This window comes from Chelonoidis abingdonii, chromosome 5 (assembly GCF_003597395.2).
Source record: "Chelonoidis abingdonii isolate Lonesome George chromosome 5, CheloAbing_2.0, whole genome shotgun sequence".
Lineage (NCBI taxonomy): Eukaryota > Metazoa > Chordata > Testudines > Testudinidae > Chelonoidis > Chelonoidis abingdonii.
In genome coordinates, this window is record NC_133773.1 from 6,215,602 (window position 1) to 6,237,383 (window position 21,782).

At 43.1% G+C, this 21,782-nt stretch overlaps 1 protein-coding gene across 3 annotated transcripts in view; it reads left to right on the forward strand.

The window, feature by feature from the left end:
* TECRL (trans-2,3-enoyl-CoA reductase like) overlaps positions 1-21,782 on the forward strand; it is a 126,347-nt gene that overhangs the window by 95,495 nt on the left and 9,070 nt on the right. For all 3 annotated transcript variants that reach the window (XM_075066766.1, XM_075066767.1, XM_075066768.1), the window contains 6 exons: positions 4,383-4,498; positions 6,675-6,780; positions 8,979-9,051; positions 11,282-11,325; positions 17,068-17,125; positions 20,876-20,961. In XM_075066766.1, coding sequence (XP_074922867.1) covers positions 4,383-4,498; positions 6,675-6,780; positions 8,979-9,051; positions 11,282-11,325; positions 17,068-17,125; positions 20,876-20,961 — 483 coding nt within the window. The remainder of the gene's footprint in view (positions 1-4,382; positions 4,499-6,674; positions 6,781-8,978; positions 9,052-11,281; positions 11,326-17,067; positions 17,126-20,875; positions 20,962-21,782) is intronic.

The window sequence follows — 21,782 nt, forward strand, 5'->3', positions numbered from 1 at the left end:
CCCCGCTGAGTCCTGACAGACCCCTGGAACACCCACAATCCAACCCCTCCATTCCCTGTCCCCTGACTTCCCCCCCAACCTCTGCCCCCTCCCTGTCCCCTGATTGTCCCTGGGACTTTCTGCCCGGCAGCCAACCTGGCCCCGGCCTGGCCCCTTACCCTGGCTCCCCCCTCACCTGGAGCCTCAGCCCATCCAGGAGCTTTCCTCGACAGAGGTAGCATGGTTCCGGCGGGGCCTGAGCTCCGCCCCACTCAGAGCCACGTGGTAAGGGGGCGGGGCTGCGAGGTCCAGCAGGGCCTGAGCTCCGCCCCACTCAGAGCCACGTGGTAAGGGGGCGGGGCTGCGAGGTCCAGCAGGGCCTGAGCTCCGCCCTGCTCAGAGCCACGTGGTAAGGGGGCGGGGCTGCGAGCTCCAGTGGGGCCTGAGCTCTGCCCCACTCAGAGCCGCTTGGGAAGGGGATGGGGCTGTGAGCTCCAGGCTGAGCAGAGGGCGCTGAGCTCAGGCCCCGCTGGAGCTCGCAGCCCCGCCCCCTGACCATGCGGCTCTGAGCGGGGCAGAGCTCAGGCCCCACTGGAGCCACACTGCAGCTCTGTCCAGGGATGCTGCTGGGTGTGCAGAGGCTCGAGGAGAGGGGCGGAGACTGGGTCGGGCCAGGGCCGGGGAGGGATCCTCAGCCATACTTGTGGAGGCCCCTGCGGAACCAGGGGCCTGCGGCAAATTGCCCCACTTGCCCCCCCACCCCTGGGCATTGCCTGGGCATTCTGCACTGGGAAGTCCACGATGAGCCTGTTTTCTTAAGGACACCTTGACCCCTCACCCTGCAGACACATTCACTCCACAAACTCTGGCAGCCTCAGTTCACTTGGGGATGAAGTGTCATGAAGGAGATGAACAGCCCTCACACTGGCCTCTCTGCACAGCTGAGAAGTTCCCCCAGCTGTGCCCTCCTTTACACAGACTCCATATTTTTCCTTCTTCCTCCCTGTCTACTGACAGCCGGAGTTAGGGAAACAGTTATTTGGAGAGAGGGGAATTGTGCACCGGCCTAATTCAATGGAGCAAAACCTTCTGAAAATTGAGCCTTACATTTATCAGCAGAGATTTTCAAAGCCACCGCATAGAATAGGATGCTCAGTTGGAATGTTAGTGGATTGACACCATCAGAGAATTTGTCCCATAGCAGCTAACAGAGAATTTGTCCCATAGCAGCTAACAGGAAAAAGGAAGAGTTTTAATGTCCCAAAATAAAAGCTATCTCAATTTAAAGACTAGCTCTCAAGGAAAGTCATTTATAAGTGCTGCTAGAGATAGATTTAAAAACAATGCATGGGAGAGGGGGTCCATTGATGGATTGCCAAGCACTATTTGGAGAAAGCTATTCAAATTTAAATTGATTTAAACCACAAGCATTTAACATTTACAGTTCTAACGCCCTGCAAACAGCCACCTTTAAGCTAACTCAGTGTTTCTCAAACTGGGGTCACTGCTTGTGTAGAGGAAACCCCTGGCGAGCAGGGCCGGGTTGGTTTCTTTACCTGCTCCGTCCGCAGGTCCGGCAGATCTCAGCTCCCTCTGCTGGAAGCAGAAGCCAGTAAGTCCCTCGGCCCATGTCGCTTCCGGCAGCCCCCCATTGGCCTGCAGTGATGAACTGCAGCCAGTGGGAGCCGTGATTGGCCGGACCTGCGGATGGGGCAGGTAAATAAACCTGCCCGGCCCGCCGGTGGCTTTCCCTACACAAGCAGCAATCCCAGTTTGAGAAACACTGAGCTATATAGTCCATTAGTTATGAATCTGTATCCCTTAAACTCCTTTCTGCAGTGTTATGCACTTGAGTTACAATTTGCTCATTACAATCTCTTGTAATATCTAGTACTACATAGTTTTAATCCTGGATTTCATTCCAGAGAGGCTAGACGATCAGATCCATGCTCCATGTTGTTCTGGTCACATCATATTTCCCCCAGCAGGGATTCTCTAAAGCTTTGTGTCAATATCAAAGGAAGGCTGTTTTCCATGAGCTGGACTGCCCTGAGAAAAGGGTGATGCATAGCTGCATCACTCAATGGAGAGACTAGAGAATGGAGTGTGACTGAGCCCTGGTCTATGCTAGGAAATTAGGCTGGTATAACTTTGTTGCATAACTGAATGCTGCAGTTAAACTGGCCTAACCTCCAGTGTAGACAGAGCTAGGTCAATGGGAGATTTCTCCCGGCAGCCTAGCTACCACCTCTTGAGGAGGTGAAGTACCTGTGCCAATGGGAAAACCCCTCCTATTGGTATAAGTGGTGTTATCTCTGAAGCGCTACAGTGGCACAGCTACAGTGTTTCCAGTACAGACAAGCTTTTGGAGTCCCAATGACTTCCTGGCCTTCCCCTTGCTGTGGGGCAAGAGTAAGGCCTAGTCTATGCTTAAAACATATACGTGTCAGGCAGAGGTGTGAGAAAAATAAACCAACCCAGCAACATAGCCATGCTGACAAAATCCCAAGTGTAGATGCAGCTATGCCGACAGAAAATGATTTCTGTCAGCATAGCTAATGTCGGTTGGAGAGGTGGAGGTTCCTATGCAGCAGATCTTCTCCTTCTCTAAGTATGCCGTGTCTACACTGGGGGCTTTGCAGATATAGCTATGCTGGCATAGGCGCTGTAGTATATCCATAGCCTGAGGGCTGGTCTACACTGAACACTTACCTGGGCATAGCTACATCTCTAAGGTGTGTGGAAAATTCACACCCTTGAGAGATCCAGCTATGCTGACTGACCCCCCCAGGATAGACAGTACAATTCTTCTGCCAACCTAGTTCCCGCCTCTCAGGGAGGTAGGTTAGTGATGGGAGAACGCCTCCCGTCACTATGGTGACTGTCTACACTGAAGCGGTACAGCGGCTAGACGACTGCATCAAGCTTCGCGAAGTAGCTTACTTCCCCTCTGTGCACCCAGGCAACTACTGTATCTGATGAGTGGGCAGATAGGAGACAGAGCCAGGACTCCACTGTTCACTTGCTCACATTGGGGATAGAGTCGTGGGCAAGCAGCCCCCGCTTTTCCACCCGTGGCAAAGTCACAGTCTGAGTGGGGCTGGGAAGGATGGGGCTCACTTCATCTTGCTGCCCCCAGACTTAATAATGGCTATGACCATATATCCAAAGGGATCTGCTTTTCTGAATGTCTTTTCCTCTTAAAATTGTGGCGCTATGTCAGCAGAGACCTCTAGTGAAGACACAGCATACTCTGACAGAAGGAGGAGTGCTGCTCTTTATATACCTCTATTGACTGTCTGTGCACATTTCTCTCCAAGGCTTGGGAGTGCTATCCTTCATCAGTGATTTCAGTTGGAGGCTTTCACTGAACAAGGACTGCAGGATGGGCCCCAGACTTCATATGGCAATGAGCTATAAATGGCTAGTTGAAGTGTGTTGTAATAACTACTGCTGGGTGGGAAAGAGTTTTCCCATCCTGCGACAATTGTCAAGATATCAAAAACTTTTACTGTCTCAAATTAGAATGAAAAGTCAAAATTATGCAAATTGTTATGAAGCAAAAACTCAAAATCAGATTTCAGGTTGGGTCAGTCAAATCACTTTGTTCCAATGTCAACCATTTTTGAGGGTTTTTTTCCACTTGCTTGTATGATAATTAGCTCAAATTTTGAAATGAAAAGTTATTTTTGAACCGGAAATGAAACCTTTGGACAATTTTGAAACTTTTTCCTTTTTTTTCCAGTTGAAAAAAATAGTCAGAACTGATCCAAGGACTTGAGGGATGTATATTCCCAGCTTCCGGCAACAGAGGCTAGGGACACCATCCCTGCCCATCCTGGCTAGTAGCCATTGATGGACTGATCCTCTATCAATTTCTCTAGGTTTTTTTTGAATACTTTTATATTCTTGGCCTTCACAACATGCTGTGGCAAGGAGTTCCACAGGTTAACTGTGATTTGTATGAAGAAACACTTCCTTTTGTTTTTTTAAACCTGATGCCTATTAATTTTATTTGATGACCCTAGTTCTTGTATTATGAGAAAGAGTAACACTTCCTTATTTACTTTCTGCACATCAGTCGTGATTTAATAGACCTCTATCATATCCCCCCTTAGGCATCTCTTTTCCAAGCTGAAAAGTCCCAGTCTTATTAATCTCTCCTCATTCGGAAGCGGTTCCATATCCCTAATAAATTTTGTTGCACTTTTTTGTACCTTTTCCAATTGCAATATATCTTTTTCGTGATGGGGTGACAGGCACTATTCAAGGAGTGGGTGTATCACTGGTCCCTTTGCCATGGCAGATCAAATACTTAGGTCTGCTTAAGAACTATGAGTTCTTCTTATTCTTATTCTTTTGATGTTCAATTCCCCACTCTGAGAACTCTTTTTCATTTCTAGGTTTTTCTGACTGAATACAGTGGGCCTCTACTAATCTACTTGCTCTTTTACATTCGTCTCTCAAGTATTTATGTTGAAGAGGAGAGTACGGAGAGCTTCCGCCATCCAGTAGTTCAGTAAGTGCATGAACCAAAGTCTTGCAGGATAGTAAGCCATTCAATGTTCCAGATGACTGGATAATGAGACTCTGTTGTTTCTGTAATGGAAGAGCCCAGAGAGGGCTTGACGCTACATTCCTTCCACATCCAAACCTCTCCTCTCTGAAGTCAATGAGAGTTTCAGGTTGTTGTTATTATTAATTATGATTTGTTCTACCCCAAAATGAAGCCCTGTTGTATTAGGCATTGTGTGTGCGCATAGTGGGAGACAGTTCCTGCCCCGAATAGTTTATATCTAGACAAGCCAGACAAAATATGTGATGGGAACGCAGGTGGAAGGCTGACTCACCCAAGGTCACACAGTATATCAGTGGCAGAATGAGGAGTAGACTCCAGGACCTCAGTCCAGTGCCCCCTATTCATTAGACCAGAGTACCTCCCAGTATCCAAATGAACTCAGGATCAGGACCACAGCATAAAGGATAGTATTATAAGATTAATGGCATCAGTCTTCAGCAAAGAGGATACCCATTTCTGCTCTTTTCAGGTAGTAAATAAGAAGCATTGTCAGAGACTGGGGTGTCAGAAGTGAACATTCAGAAACAAAGTGGTGAATACATGGAGAGTTTTTCAAAAGGATCTAAGACATTTAAGTGCAAGGCTCTGATTGAATGAGGCCCGTGCTCCTAAATCCTGTAGGTTCTTTTGAAAATCTCACTCTAAAACTTCAACCTGGACCAGATGGGATCCATCCAAGAGTCCCGAAGGAGCTTAAGAACAGTTTCTGAACTACTAATAAAAATATTCCCTTGCTGTCAACAGAGCAGCCTCTGGGCACAGCAGTCTTTTTGTGTGCTACCGGCTGTAGGATCAGGGGAACCTAAATAGACAAGCCAGAGAAAGGAAGTGCTAGACTGGGAGGGACATAGGGAAATAAGACACAGAGAGATTGAGTTGGGAGAACTGTGCATAGAACCCAGAATAATTCCTGAGTAACACAGTGCCACAAGACCACCTTTCTCCTCTGGGTTTCACATTTAACAGAAGATGGAGGGTTTTAATGGAAGACAGTCCAAAATATCTGCATTATTTATTTGGGGGCTGGGATGCAGAATCTTTCTGCTGATCCCTTTAAAGCTGTTTTATTGTGGTCCCTCATGTAAGCCAAATATTTTTTAAATCCCTGACAAGAAGGAAAGTGTGATTCAGCCTTTTGCACAGTCAAGAATTACCTGATTTTCCTAAGCTCAAACCTCGCTGATTTAATTTCTTCAAAATTGTTTAATCTTTGACTTTTATTGGGCATTTTGTACGGTGGCCAAAGTATCTGAAACTTCACACACTGAAAATCACTTTTCATTTATGTCTCATAATTGGCTTTCAGTAAGACAGGCATAGCCAATACAGTAAATACAACCAAGATAAAATGCCATCATGAATCACTCTTGACATTTGTTTTTTAAACCCAATCTTTATGAGCTGCGGCTCGTTCTCTGAAGGAAATCAGAAGTGCTGGTTGTTATTTCATAATCCTCCTCAAAAGAGAATCAGTGCAATACATTCTATAACAATTATCTCGTTCCATTGTAACTTGGAACAAAAAAACCATCACAATGGATTCACTTTGCAACAAAATCTCGTTTTGACTCCACAAGGAAATGAAATACAAACTACCTCTGCGTAGTTACTGTACTTATTAAAGGACAAGCAAACCATTCAGAATGTTTTCAAATGTCAGACACATCCTACGAGAGCATTAAGAGATCTCTAAAATGTGTGAGCCGTCTGTTTGAAGCATTGCAGGCGCCTGCTTGTATACATAGCTGTACTGTTTTAATCGACTGTCATAGCAGTACATTATATTCTGAGCATGCTGTGTCCTTTTTAATTCAAAGTGAGTAAAATCTGTTGCTTCCGCAGTAAAATGGATACAGTGTTATATAAGTCTGTGAGAACGATTCCATTCATCTGGGGATTCAGTTGCTTTAGCTAAGGCAAAGTCTATGCCCAGAGATTTCAAGCATGACTCTTCAGTTCTAGACTATTAGCCTTTATTCTTTATGTGAAAATAGAGTGTGATGTATCAGAAAGTGTGTGTGTGGTTTTTGTTGTTGTTGTCTTTAAAAAAGACAAAACTGACCTCACCTTCCATCTTTCATGTACCTTCATTCTCCTTTTTTCATTGTTTTTCTAGCTTGGCCTGCTTCTGTCATTGTTTACACTATGCCAGATATCTTCTAGAGACGTTATTTGTTCACAAGATTTCTGGAGGGCACACGCCTCTGAAAAACATGATAAAGGTGACAATCATGTTTATCATTGTATCCAATATAGAGAAGTACCTCATGCTACTGGGGCCCAGAACGATGACAGGAAAAGAAAATTCATTTGTTTTCCAGGTCCAGTAATTATGTTTCTGTTACAGTATTTAAAGTCTCAGGGCCAGATTTGTAGCTGGTGTAAATCATAGAATATCGGGGTAGGAAGGGACCTCAGGAGATCCTCTAGTCCAACCTCCTGCTCAAAACAGAACCAATCCCCACGCAGATTTTTGCCCTAAATCCCTAAATGGCCACCTCAAGGACTGAATTCACAACCCTGGGTTTAGCAGGCCAATGCTCAAACCACTGAGCTTTCCCCACCCCTCCCCAAATTTTGTTTTTTAGACCTGGAAAGTTCATTGAGTCTAGCCCCCTGCCTTCACTAGCAGGACTAAATATTGAGTTTTGCCCCAGATGGCCCCCTCAAAGTGTGCGCTCACAACCCTGGGTTTAGCAAGCTAATGCACAAACCACTGAGCTATCCCACCTCCTCTGATGAGGGGACTTCATCACAGCTGTGTTGATTTTTTATTTACACCACCTGAGGATCCCACCTTCAGAGGGCGTAGCATTTCTTGAACTGAATGGTATTGGTTTGCCGTCATTATCTGTTTATGTTAACAACTGGAGTTCACAGCTGAAATCAGCCTCTACTGTGCTATTTTCTGTGCAAACGTATAGTCAGAGACAGTCCCTGCCTTGAGGAGGTTACACTCTAAAGAGACTGCAACTGAAGGATTATTATCCTTGTTTTAGAGATAGGGGACCAAAGCAGGGAGAACATCATGTGACTTTCACAAAGTCATTTAGGCACTTATGAGACTTGGATCCTATAGTAGTTTTGATAAGAAGTGAACTATTCACCCGGTCATCTATGCAAGATTACAACTGGGTTATTGTACGGTACCCTCTCTTTCACCCCCATCATTTCACTTCAGTGGGGTTTTCTTCAGTCACCATCACGCAAGTGACATGCTCCAGCTGCAGAAATGGCTGTGTCTCATGCGTGGATGAAGTGATGCTGAATACATAGGATCAGGTACAGTGCAACTGAGTTAGTTTCAGTGGAACTGCACCTGCCCCCATCAGGGCCAGATCAGATCCATAAGACCCAGTCCTACAACAAACTCCATGTGGGTTGCTCCTCATTCCCACACCAAGTCCCATTGACTTCAGATTGCAGGGAACCTCCAGAATGGAATTAATTACCCAGTAAAGTGCTTTGGGGTCCTTCTTGTTGAAAGAAGTGATATACATCTATGATAGTGTCAAAAAAACATTAGCTATAGATTAAAGGTCTTTGAGGCCGAGACTGTCTTTTTCTTTTGTGTTTGTATGGTACCTAGCACAAGGGGATCCTGGTCCATGGCCAGTAATGGTCACGCTACTATGGCAAGACAAATAAATAATAATAAATGTTAACTCAGTTACACAAAAATGTGTTTGGGAGATTTCACACGCTAATGCATTTTACCCAAAGAAAACATACATTTGCTGAATAAGTGATTCTACAAGAGTTCCTGATGTTGGATGAATAGCACGAGCTAAGTTTTGTCACAACCGGTAATACTTTATCCAGGAATTACATTCCACCCAGTGTAGTCCCCAAAAGGGAATTTATTTGCATATGTACTTCTTTGTGACTTGCTTTTTATTTCATTTGAAGTTTTACCTCTGCATGACCATTGCTATCGCAGTTTGGAACCTAGGATTTGAAAACAAATTACAGATTGACAAATTGAACCTATCTACGATCATCTCTTACAAATAGATTTGAGATCTGTACGAGCCAGAAGGAATATGCCTGTGCCATAGTGGAATCTGGCTATATTGCACTCTGATAAAATGACACTCTTTTTATAGGGCTAGGTTATTGATTTACCGCGATCCCTTGGTAAGGGAAAGAACAAAAGTTGTGCTGCTCTAGGAGCAGGCCAAGAGTCATTTAACTCACTGGTAAAAATGTGCCTTTAATTTCCAATGTGGACTTAATAATGACAATAATTTTGAAGAAGGAAGAATATTATTAATTTTATTAATGAATCATTTAAAAAAAAGCACTGGAGTCATCTGAACTCAGAGCACTGCTGCTAGAAAATGTATGTGAAGTTATAGATTTGAATTTAGCTGTAGTTTTTCCTCCTAAAATGTATCTTTTTTTTTCTTTTCTATTCCAGGGCTGTGCCTTTTACTGGGGATTCACTTCTTGGATTGCTTATTATGTCAATCACCCCCGATACACTCCACCATGTATGTACCATGAAAATGACATTGTTTTTTTTAAATCATTCTGGGCCCTACCTTGTGCTCAGTGAAATCAGTGGATGCTTGGGGCTCCACTTCAGTTGAAGTAGGATCAGACCATTTGCCTGCCCAAAGCAAAGGCTTGCATTGTTTGTCAGTAGAAAGATTAATGGAAGCATCAGTCTGGTACTATGGCTGTGAACATATGTTACAGTTTAACTCAGTTTAATCATCACCGAGTTTTGTGAACATGAAATATTAACCAATTGAAAGAAACAACTTGATAAATATTATCCTCACCTCTGCAATATGTTTACATTAAAACATATACAAGGGGACAAGAGGTGAATGAATATTTTCAAATGAGAACATTCTTCCTTGATATGGAATCTGCCTTTTTATGAAAACTAAAAGATTTGTGAACCCAAGAAGGCTTTGTTAAATATTTGCAGCAACATTGTGGAGAGGGGGAAGGGGAATCTTCATTCCTCCTTTTCTTTTTCATGTACAATCGTCATTCATCATTTTGTACTTTTCTTTTTCTTGTGTTCCATTGTTGCATCGCTAGTCTTTCTGGGTGTCTTTTTTGTCCAGTCATTGAAATTCCCTTTCTTCTTTTTTGTGTTCAGTCATAATCATCAGTTTTCTTCTGTCCATGGGCTTGGTTGTCGCACCTTCCTTCGGCTATTTCGTTTTGCTGGCATTCCATCTTTGTACTACTCCTTTGTATTTTATTTTTGTTGTGTGTGTGTTGTCAGGGCCCTGTCTGTGGGTTCGGGGAGAATACAGGATTTGCCCTGCCAATTTCGATTGCTCATATTAGTGTCACAGTGGGATATTTAAAACAAAAAAAAGTTCAAAAATGGCATATTTTCAATTTTAAAAAATCATCACATTTCATTTTGAAAAATGGCATTTCCCCAAATGACCATTTAAGTTTGTGTGGAAATGGAAGCAGTGGATTGAACTTCCATGTGAAAATGAACTCTTAGATTCTGGATCACTGAATCAGCAGGCACTGAACACAAGTATTTATTTGAAATGCCCATTTTTCCCACCTTAGAATAGGGTGAGGCTTTAATGCCAAGGGCAGCCATTTTGTCTATTCCTTTTACATTTCTCAGTGGAGGTAGCTACACATTGGGTGCTCTTATTCCTGAAACTAATGCTCTTGAAAATGATGCTTCTGGAGTAAACCTCAGTGAGCTGGATGGTACCATACTCAGATGGCTCAGCAAAGAATGATATGAATGTCAGGCCCTTCCTTTTGGGAAATATCCGTGGGCAGACCCCTGAGTCTCAGACCCAGAGACAATTTCTTTGGCGACACATAGGTGATTATTGGGGAATTGCAGGAAGGAATAATAAGTTGAGCTAGGTTGAAATGGGAACCTTGAATAATTTCTGATTAGCAGCCACATGCTCAGCAGTGGCAGCTCTGCTGGCCGTCCTGGCAAGTGTTGTCATGGCATGTCACCCTTGTCCAACTGAGGTGCTGCATGTCAGCCTGAGTTCAGATGAGGTGGGTTTGGGAAGGAGGAGAGGCAGGACAGGGGAAGGAACTGCAGAATCAATGACCATGAGCATGATCTATGCTCCTAAAAACACAATTGATGGTCTGGAGAAAGACTGCAACCCTCTGAGATGTTCCTGATGTAACACTATCATGATGCATGGATACCAAAGGGATAGGGAAATGTAGGTTTAGGTAGCTGAACATTGTAGGGACTAAATGTATTTATTAAGGTGATCTGGCTGAGTTGCTGGTGCTTGATATATGATGCCTTAGTGCTACAAAATAGAAGGGCAGGGTACATCTCAGCTTCATTAATAGTGGAGGCAGTGTGGACTAGTTGATTAAAGCACCTCTGTTGGAAACAGAAGATCTGGCTTCTACTGCCATTAGCCTTTGGGTGACCTTAGGCATGTCTCTGTGCCTCACTCCCCCATCTGTAAAATGGGGAGAATGATACTTGCCTCCTCTGAAAAGAGTGCTGAGATCTCTGGATGAAAGGCGCTCTATGTATCACTGCTAATTAGTGACAAAGAGACTGGCATTGACCCAAACACATTTGTTATTTGCATAATGCTCAGACAGTGGGGGTGAAATTCACCCTTGTGCAAAGTTCCTGAGGGACATAAGCATTTCTAGCACTATGCACCAGGGCGAACTTCACCTACAGTGAGCTGTGCACATAGACTAAAGTGTAACTTATTATTTCCTTCTGTTTTCTAGCATTTGGCAACAGGCAAGTTATTTTTGCTGCCCTGGCTTTTCTGGTAGGTACTCAAATAAAGTATTCAGGATGTTTATGGGATAGAACAGACTCGTTATTTGTCAACAGGAATAACCTTGTGTGAATGAAGATTAACGCCTGGTCTTGCAGACCTTCAGCATGTGACTCGTCTTATTAATGTTAATGGATCTATTGAGCTTTCTGGGGCAGGAACAGTCCTAATGTTATTTGTGTGTATATTGCCTGCTATGTTGGTGCCCTGTTCCCTGGTCTGAGATCCTTACGTGTTACATCATGATGAAAGTGCAGAATTACGTCTTGACAAAGCACTGACTGGGATGATTTCAGTTGGGAATTGGTCCTGCTCTGAGCAGGGGGTTGGACTAGATGACCTCCTGTGGTCCCTTCCAACCCTGATAGTCTATGATTCTATGATCATATGGAAATATATCCCATACTGGCTTTCCAATAAAGTTGTCTTTCCTAAATAACATGCCTGCTATCACCTGGCAACAGATTTTTAAAAAATAGGGGTATCTACGGATGAAGACTGGTGAAGATTTGTTTCCTCACCTAGTTTTCACCTTGTTGTTCTGTTGACAGGGCTGCCATCTTCCCTGTATTTATGTTCTTAGGTGCTATTTTTACAGAGGAGAAATATCTCAGTGCAGCTACTTCGGCAAATCAGAAAGAAAGGCCTGTGCTCTGTAATCACAACAGGAAGGAGATCGTGCCACTGGGGCTGGTTTTGTAGCATAGCATTAGATCTGCGCCCCATGAGGGGCTAAAGTTCTGAATTATATATTTCTGAGCTGGTGATTTTTCTCCTCTGGGTCTCATCCACTCACAAATACAGTGATTTAGGAGCAGAATGGGATAAAAGTGACGAGGTCTCTCTACGAGAAAAGCTTCTAGGAGCCAGGAGTTAACACAGAGCCCAATTCTTTCCTCAAATACAGTTGTAGATCTCCCATTGAAGTTAATGGGAATTGTACATGTATATCTGAGTGTACAGTTGGACCAATACATACTACCATAGCGGGTCCATATATTAGTGTCTACTAAGTGAGATGGAGTGGTCCAGGGATGTATATGAATGCACTAGTGTGAGAGCGTAGAACTCTGAGGAAGTTGAATGTGATGCTTTGATTATCACAGCAGGAGCACTGGGGATCTAGTTAAACAGAAGAACGCTCATGGAAGCTTATTTTCTGTCCCACACAATACAGGCCTCCTATTCAAAAGTGCTGAGCATCCATAAATACCAACAAAATCATAGGCAGCTAAATGTGCTTATCCCCTCTGAAAATCAGGATTCCAGAGATGCAACAGGAAAAGAGGAGAGTGACTGATTTAGACTGACCCTGGAAAGCCACTCTAATCTAGGAAGTACTTCAGCATGTACTTAACATTAAGCAGATGTGTAAATGCTTCCTTGAATCGGAGACATTAAGATCACAATTTTGGCAGTGTTCAGATCTTGGAGATTCAGCTACACCCCATGTTTTCCTGACCAGATCCAGGCTAGCGAAGTAGAGCTGCAGAGGAAATAGTTTTCCCATCCTGTGAAGATATCTGAGATTTCAGAATACTGTCTGTTCCTCAGGGAGATAAAACCAAGACTTTTCCATTTTTTTCCACAGAAAAGTCCATAAACAAACACAGAGACAAGAACAGGCAGGAAGTTAAGGCACTCACTGGGGTCCTAGGTTCAATTTCCTGCTCTTCCTAATGGGAAGTAGGGATTTGAAACTGGGGCTTCTTTAGCCCAGGTAAGTGCTTTAACCACCAGGCTCTCTCTCTCCTTTGGCTTGACTACATGTTCCATCCTGTACCTGAGAAACCTTCCTGACAAAAGTTTTGTGGGAACTTTTCTCATGGAACACTTTGGTTTCAATGAATCAGCATTTTTCAACAACAAAAATTGCATGGAAAAATTTCCAACCATTTTTCTAGCAAAAACAGACAGTATATTTATGTGAAGAAAGAACTTCATGTAGTCACTGAAACCCTGAGGCTGAAAGCAGTAAGTGCTTAACTTAGTGTGTTGTGTCTGCAGGGGATCGTGTGTTAATCCAGTGATGCATACAGTACCTTACTGCCATCACGACTATAGCAGTCTGTATCTCAAAGTCAGTGGAAATGGATTACCAATGCAGCTTATGTTAACAATAAAAATAGTACTTATCCAAAGTAACAGCTTAGTAAAAGTGACCCATTTCTCCCTCAACTTAAGTGGAATATTCTGTTTATCATCTTTTATGGTTGATTTCCTGAAGAAATGGTTTTTCATTTTTTTTTTTCCTGCAAAATATTTCAGACAGCAGGCAGTCCAGCGACAGGACTAGGTTTCAGGTCTGAGATCCAGGACATTTATAACATTTAAAAGGGAGCCATCTTCCCAGATACAAATGCTTGCTTCTAATCTTAGCAGGTTCTAAGGCACTGAAGCCTAAAATTGCAGTATGTATGAAAAATCTATTTGAGGTCATTTTTAAAGAGTCCTAAAATATATGACTAAGGTTTTTCTTCCTTCATGGCTTGTCTTTATCAGATACCTCTGATTTAAGTATGTGCTTCTACATTCACGGTAAACAACAGAACTGAGTAATTTAAGGAGCTCAGCAGGCCTTTCTGAAAGATGTTTCTATTTGGAGAAATAGAAGAAAGCCAGCCAAGAGATAAATTTTCACATAGGGTGCATTTGAAATTTAAGATGAAATTTAAGATGAAAACTCATTAAGGAGATAGAAAATGGTCACACATTGAAAATCAGAAGTTTTGCAAATTCCCAGATTTTAAATTTTTGAGACATTAGCTTAAGGGCTGGTTTATATTTAGCAATACTTCTCCATTTGGAGGATTACCAGCCAAATTTTAAAGAGGGAGATAAAAGCTAATTACAGCTGACTGCAGCTGCAACATCAAAGGTAAGCTAATAAGAATCCTGGCAAAAATGCCCCTAACTTGCTTTCACTGATAATTGATTACAGAATTAGTGGGTGTTAAGTAAAATTTATGAATGAGTGATGCTGCACAGTCATGTGTGTGTAACATATTTGCATTTGCGTAGTGTTTCATGTAATTACTTTTAACTTTGAAAATTTTGTTTTGTAAAAGAAAAAAGCTGGGTGCTTATATATATATTTTAAATATTATTTTTGTCTGGAATATACCAATTTTAGCCACTTTTATAGTATTTTGGAATAATTTTTCCTCTTCTATCTATTGGCATTTTTTGAGGCGGCATTTTTTATTCATCATGGGTAAAATATGCAGAAAAAAAGAACTGGGTCTAATCTTGAAGTTCTTACACAACCAAAATTAAACTTTTTAAAAGATCTGATCAAAATGCCCCAGTGAAAAACTTTTCTGCTGAAAAGTGGGATTACTTCAAAACTGATTTTTTGCACATTAAAATGCCTTTTTTTTTTTACATTTTTTAATTTTTGATGGAAAATTTCACAGTGAAATGAAGCAAAATCTTGCATGTTGTTTAATTTCAAATTGAAATTTTCATTTCATTTTGGTTTTTGAAAATTGAAATGTTTTTGAAATGTCAGATTTTTGGTTTTTTGCTTCTCCCCTCCTTTTTCTTTTGTTGCCACTGACTATCGCAGAATGAACAATGTTTAGTTTGTTAGTTTGTTTTCCCCTCCTTTTCCTTTTCTTTCCTTTACCACTGTAACTTTTTAATACTTCTCCCATCGTAAAAGTGAGAGTATTAAAAGAAATATGAAATAACGTAAATGTGTAAAATTTCCAAAGTTGAGGAGAATTTTTCGGTTTTCAAAACCAGATATGAAACAATTTCAGTTTAAATTGACATGAAAAATGTGATCCATTTTGTTTTGATATTTTCTTGTGAAAAATTGCTAAGAAAAAAATAGAACTTTGTTGTTGTTGCTCCTGCTCAGAATTTTTCACTGGAATTAAATGTCCTTTTAAAACAAACAAACAAACAAACAAACAAACACAAACAAACAAAACAGCACCAGTTTTCAATAGCAGCAGCATTTTCTTTACTAATACTTGTATAGCAGTAGCAGTTCAAGGCCTCAATTGAGATTGGAGCCCTATTGCGCTAGGTGCTGTACAAACAGTCTCTGCCCCCAAAGAGTTTACAATCTAAATAGAAAAGAGAACATAGGGGAGAGCAAGCAGAGATGAAGTGATACAGCCAGTCATTGGCAGAGGTAGGACTAGAAAACCCAGGTTTTCTGAAGGCTGATCCACTGGATCCATTCACTGCACCATACTGCCCGTCATGGAGCAATTTCTTCTGAGTAATATTTGACAAATATTATCCAGCCCATTTCTTTTCATTGTGTAACTCATTCAGCACATGGTTTTTGTGATCTTTGATCAACACAAAGAAGGTCTTGAAAACATGGAGGAAGAATGGGCATTCATAATATTTGACAGTGAGACAGAGAATTCATCACTTAGGTCCTGATTCTGCTCCCACTACAATGGCTGAACTCTCATCAGCTTCTATGAGGCAGGATCAAAATGTCATGGACTGAGGTTGTTCCCACTCTTGGTTCCATATGGTCCTGGGGGAAACCCCCTTCAGTGTAACAGCCCTTCTCGGGGGTCCACTCTCTCCCGGGGGTTAAGCCCCTCTGCCTCCTGGAACTGCATCTCTCTGAGCCTTAGCACGCTTGTCTCTCACTGTGGGATTCTTCAGGGAGTGCATTCACTCTGGACTCCCAGGGCCTTCACTCCCAAAGGGAATAATGCAACCCTGTTCTCTAGACTGGAGCAACTCTCAGCCAGCGTAAAACATGAGGGTTTATTGAGTGTCTGAACACAGCATAGGAAACTGCCAGGGCCCTCAGGCCTGGCCTCCCTCAGCACAGCACATCTAAGTCTCCCCCGCATCTAGGTGGTCTCTGCCTGCTCTCTCTCCCCATTCCAGAGCCCCTGTGCTTTCTAGCTTTCTATCCGATATCACCACCCCCAAGCCCAGCCTATGTCCATTGCCTTCTATCCAGGTAAACAGGGTTGCCTGGGCCTCCTCTCCTCTCAACCATTCTTTGCTCCCCTCTGGCTGGAACCAGCTGGTCAGGTCACCGGGGTGCTCTCTTCACAGCCCATTGTCCTCCCACTGGCCAGAACCAGCGGTGACTCCTTAGCTGGACCTCTCAGTCACCAGGTCACCAGTCACTGGGGTATCCATTCTCCAGGCCATTGGTTGGGGTCCCAAGTTCCATCGCTGGTCCTCTGTAAAAACAAACTCCCTCTCCCATCACCTCGTTAAACCAGTAACACCCAGAGAAACTGCGTCCCAACTTTTCTACATGCAAACCATTGAAAAAAACAAGAACACCCCCCACATGCTTTGTCACACAAATTCACAGCCAGGAGATTATGGTGGAGCCAGAAATGTGTCTTGCAAAATCCCTTCAATCAGCCTGTTGTGGATGATCCTAAGGCTGTCTCTCCTGTCTGCTGCTATCTTGCAGGATTGCACCTACACTTCTCTCTGGAACCAAGGGTAAAATCCTGGCCCGCTGAAGTCATTGGGAGCTTTTCCACTGTGTTCAGTGGAGCCAGGATTTCACCTCTAAAGTTCACCCAGTGCATGGTTTTCTGGGGCATCCGAGTTCTCACAATGAGTGTAACATATTTCCGTTTGAATGGGTTTCTCAATTTTTTTTTTTAATGCTCTGCTATTCTTTGGAATGCAGAGTTTAATCCTACTGCTGGAATCAACCAGTCATGCAGTTATCTGGTAACATCCTAAATGTGTAATGGTGACCATGCTTTAATTTTTTTGCAGATGTGTGAAGCTGGAAATCATTTTATCAACGTCGCTTTAGTCCAACAAAATCACTCAGGTTTGTCTCCCCTTTACTTTTCCCCACCCGACCTACTTCATACTGAATTGCACTTTATATAGGGACCTTTTCCTGATATACTGTAACTATATATCTGTCTACAAAATAAAGAAAGATGAGCGAGATATCGTGGCATTATTATAACATCTGCTAATTAAATGTGGTGATATTTGTAAGATTTGTAATATTGCTGTTCTAAAGCTTGCAGCAAATTTGTCTTCATTATAAATATCCATAATTCAATTTTTGATTGAAGTGTTTAAATGTATTAAAACATGCTGTCGACTGACAATGAAGGATTTAATTTTAATGAAGATTCAACAAATTAAAATAATTTGCATAGTTTTCTGCTGTAAAATCGGTGCGTGCACAAACGTGCTGTTAAAATGTGCTCCACGCCTCTCATTTTTGCAGAGCATTTTGGATTTAGGGCGAATAATTATAGCTACAGCACATTTTCTAGAAAGAAACATGTATTGCACAATAATCATTGTTTTTCTTAGCATAGGCCCCATTTCAAGAAAACACTTATTCACATTCTTAATTCAGTCTCTATCCAGTAAAGCAGTTAAGCATGTGCTTAAAGTTAACCATTTGCTTCAAAGGGGCCACAATGTGCAGTAGAAGCAGCAAATCAACTTATTTATTTACATACACAACCTCATCTCTAAATACCATTACAGTGTCGACAACATTATGGCCCATGTGAGATCTGAAAGGTATTTGCATTAGTCTCACACGTTGCATTTTGTAATAACAACATTAGCAGTGTGGAACGAAAATGTCAGGTTCTGGAATATAACATTATCTTATTGTATTATTGTTTTTTTTTTATAATTATTACTGCAGTGCACTTTCTTTCTGAGTCCTGACTATTTGCCTGGGAAATTCTGTTACTATGACATGAAAATTGTTTTTTTAAGAAGGCTGGAATTCCAAAAGGGCCTACGTGGTGTAGGCATCCAGTTACCATTGACTCTGAGAAGCTCTCACCAGTATTGTACCCCTCTGAATGTCATTAGTGCCCACATGGGAGCCCTATTGGGTGCAAAGCACCAACCAATGGTGCTGAGCCACACCCAAGCAGTTTTGCAGCTCTTCTTTTGAACTCTAGAATGGTTTCCAATAGTCCTAACAGGGGCACAACAAAGGGGGACCCTTGGCCAGCAGCTTCTGCCTCCCCTCCCGGCCATGCCCAAGACAGCCTGTACAGGAGGAAACTGGCCTGGCACTGGGGCTTGGGACATAAGTGCTGGAACATACTGAGCCTAAGGAAGCACTGGGATTTGCTGACCCTGGTACCACTGCAGGAGAGGGCACAGCCTGTAGAGTGAAGAGAGAAGTACACAGCCTCCCAGCACCCCTGCTCTGCATGGAAAGTCCCTGCTCTCAGGGTTCCTTCCCCACTCTGAACTCAGGAGTACAGATGTGGGCACCCACATGAAAGACCCCCTAAGCTTATTTTTACCAGCTTAGGTTAAAAACTTTCCCCAGGCACAAATTCCACCTTGCCTTGAACAGTACGCTGCCACCACCAAGTGATTTAGACAAAGAATCAGGGAAGAGACCACTTGGAGTCCTATTCCCCCAAAATATTCCCCCAAGCCCTGCACCCCTGTCAAGGTTCCTTCTCCACTCTGAACTTTAAGGTACAGATGTGAGGGACCTGCATGAGAAGCTCTATGCTCAATTAACAGCTTAGATCTGGTCTGGCTGCCACCACTCGCAAGCACTACTTCCCTTCCCTGGGTAGCCTTGAGAGACTTCACCAATTTCCTGGTGAACACAGATCCAAACCCCTTGCATCTTAAAACAAGGAGAAAATAACCATCCCCCTCCTTTCTCTCACCAACTCCTAGTGGATCCATATCCAACTCCCTTGGATCTTAAAACAAGGAAAAATCAATCAGATATAAAAAAAAGGTTTTTAATTAAAGAAAAGAAAGGTAAAAGAAAAAACCTCTGGGAGAGATTAGCATACCAGCTACTCTCACAGACAACAGATTCCAAACACAGAGGATGTTCCCCTGGCAAAAACTTAATTACACAAAAAAATACCCAAATACTCAATTTGACTATTTCTCTAATTGCACACGACAGGTTACAAAGAAATAAACATAAACCTATTTATTTCCTTCACTAATACTCACTACTCAATAAGAGGCTGAATTCTGGAGCTTTCCCACTCCGGTCAAAGTGAAACTGACTAAACAAAGGAAACTTCCCTCCTTCCTTTTGAAACATCTTGTTCCCTCATTGGTTCCTCTGATCAGGTGTCAGCTAGGCTAGGTGAACTTCTTAACCCTTTACAGGTAAAAGAGACATTAACCCTTAACTATCTGTTTATGACAATCCTCTTTTCTGGGGAAGGCTTGAGAATAATATCCTCACCAATTGGTACAGGTTAACACAGACCCAAACCCTTGGATCTTAAGAACAATTAAAAAATCAATTGGGTTCTTAAAAGAAGAATTTTAATTAAAGATAAAGGAATCACCTCTGTAAAATCAGGATGGTAAGTACTTTACAGAATAACAAAAGATTCAGAAACACAGAGGATTTCCCCTCAAGGCAAAACTTTCAAGTTACAAAAACAGGGATAAACGTCCTTCTTAGCACAGGAAAATTCACAAGCTTAAAACAAAAGATAACCTAATGCATTTATTTGCTATTACTTACTATTTCTGCAATATTTGGTGCTTAGCTTAGATATGGCTTAAGGAGATGTATTTTCCCTGCCCTAGTTCCTTGTTGACTCTAGGAGACACAGACAAAAAACCTTTCCCCACAGATTTGAAAGTAGCTCCTCCCCTTATTGGTCCTTTTGGTCAGGTGCCACCCAGGTTACCTGAGCTTCTTAACCCTTTACAGGATTAGAGCAATTAACCCTTTACAGGGTGAAGAGGGATTTTATGCTACCCTTAGCTGTATGTTTATGACATCTGCATTCAGTCTGCAGCTCCTCTCCACTCCCCACCATTGCTGCCCCACCCAGGGCAGGGGGTGGGGGAAGCACCAGGACCTCCATACCCAGCCCACAGCACCAGAATGACCAGGGATGTGGGTGCCCCCAACCTGTTTCCTCCTGCATGGGTGGCAGGTCCCCAGCCAGGAGGCTGCCCTGCACTGCTGTCTCCATCACAGCCAGGAAAGAAAGCTGCAACCTCCTACTTTGTTGCACCCTGCCCCTTCCTCCCCTATGGCCAGACCCCCATCTTCTCTCCTTTTACCGCTCCCCAGGCCGAAGGGTCCTGGCAGGAGTATAGTCCCCCCCCATCCCTGTTTGCTGCCCATGACCAAATTGATCTGGACCGGTGTCAGCAGGACTCCCATGGAGAAGTGAGTTATGGCACTATTTTTTTCAGAACTCAAGCACTGGTGCCAGCAGGTTCTGTCAGTCCTATGGTTACACCTGATGGCAACTTCAGCCACCAGCGTGAGCCTAATGGTTCTTCTTTGAGGCGGTGAATGGTCCCATGCTGAGAGCAGTGTCTCGCTGCATGTTTGTAGGGCATATGTGAGACCCACTGCTCAGCGTGTCATATTGGTCCTCTGAGCCCCAGAGCACAGGAGTCTGTTTCAGCCTCAGCTTAGGCTATGGGGACTTGTGCTTTTAACTCTGGAGGTTCCTTCCTGCCCCTGTGTGTTGGTGCAAATGGTGGCCATCATATGTGCAATGAGATCCTCTTCCCCGGTGACCCCTGCTGTACTTACCTTGTGGGTTTATTTGTGTTTTCTTCTTTCCCAAAGGGAATAAAGCCTCTTTTCCAAGTCCAACTTACAACCCCTTCACATGGCTATTCACACTGGTTTCCTGTCCCAACTACACATATGAGGTATGCTGTTTTCTTCTCTGCATGGGGGAGGGGCAGCCCAGTCAGGTTACAGCCCAGGGTGCACCAAGCATGTTCACGATGAACATCCCTCCTCTTTTGTGCAGTCCCCTTGACTCCAGACATATCGCAGGCCACAGAACCTTGCCCACCCCCTCCTGTAATAGACTCCTAGCTTCTGGCTGAGTTACTAAAGTCTTCAAAGCTTGATATAAAGACTTCAAGTTACAGACAATCCACCATTTACACTAGCTTAAATCTGTCAGTAACCCATGCTGCAGAGGAAGTCAATCCCACCCCACCCCCAAGGTCTCTGCCTAACTGACTTGGGGGAAAATTCGTTTCAGACCCCAAATGTGGCAAATAGTTAGACCCTGAACAAGTGGGTGAGACCCACCAGCCAGACACCTGGGAAAGAATTCACTATAGTGTCCATCTAGTATCCCATCACTGGCCATTGGGGATTTTTGCCACTGGTAGTCACCGATGGTCCACATGCCATTGTAGGCAGTCCCATCATACCATCTCCTGCATAAACGTATCAAGCTCAGTCTTGAAGACAGTCAGGAGTTTTGCCCCCACTGCTTCCCTTGGAGGGTGTTTCCAGAACTTCCTTCCTCTGATGGCCATTTGTATATATGCATTTGTTCTTGTGTCCACATTGGTGCTTAACTTAAATAACTCTTCCCCGGTATTTATCCCTCTGATGTATTTATAGGGCGCAGTCATCTCTCCCCTCAGCCTTCATTTGGTTAGGCTAAACAGGCCAAGCTCTTTGAGTCTCCTCTCATAAGGAAGGTTTTCCATTCCTCTGACATTCTAAT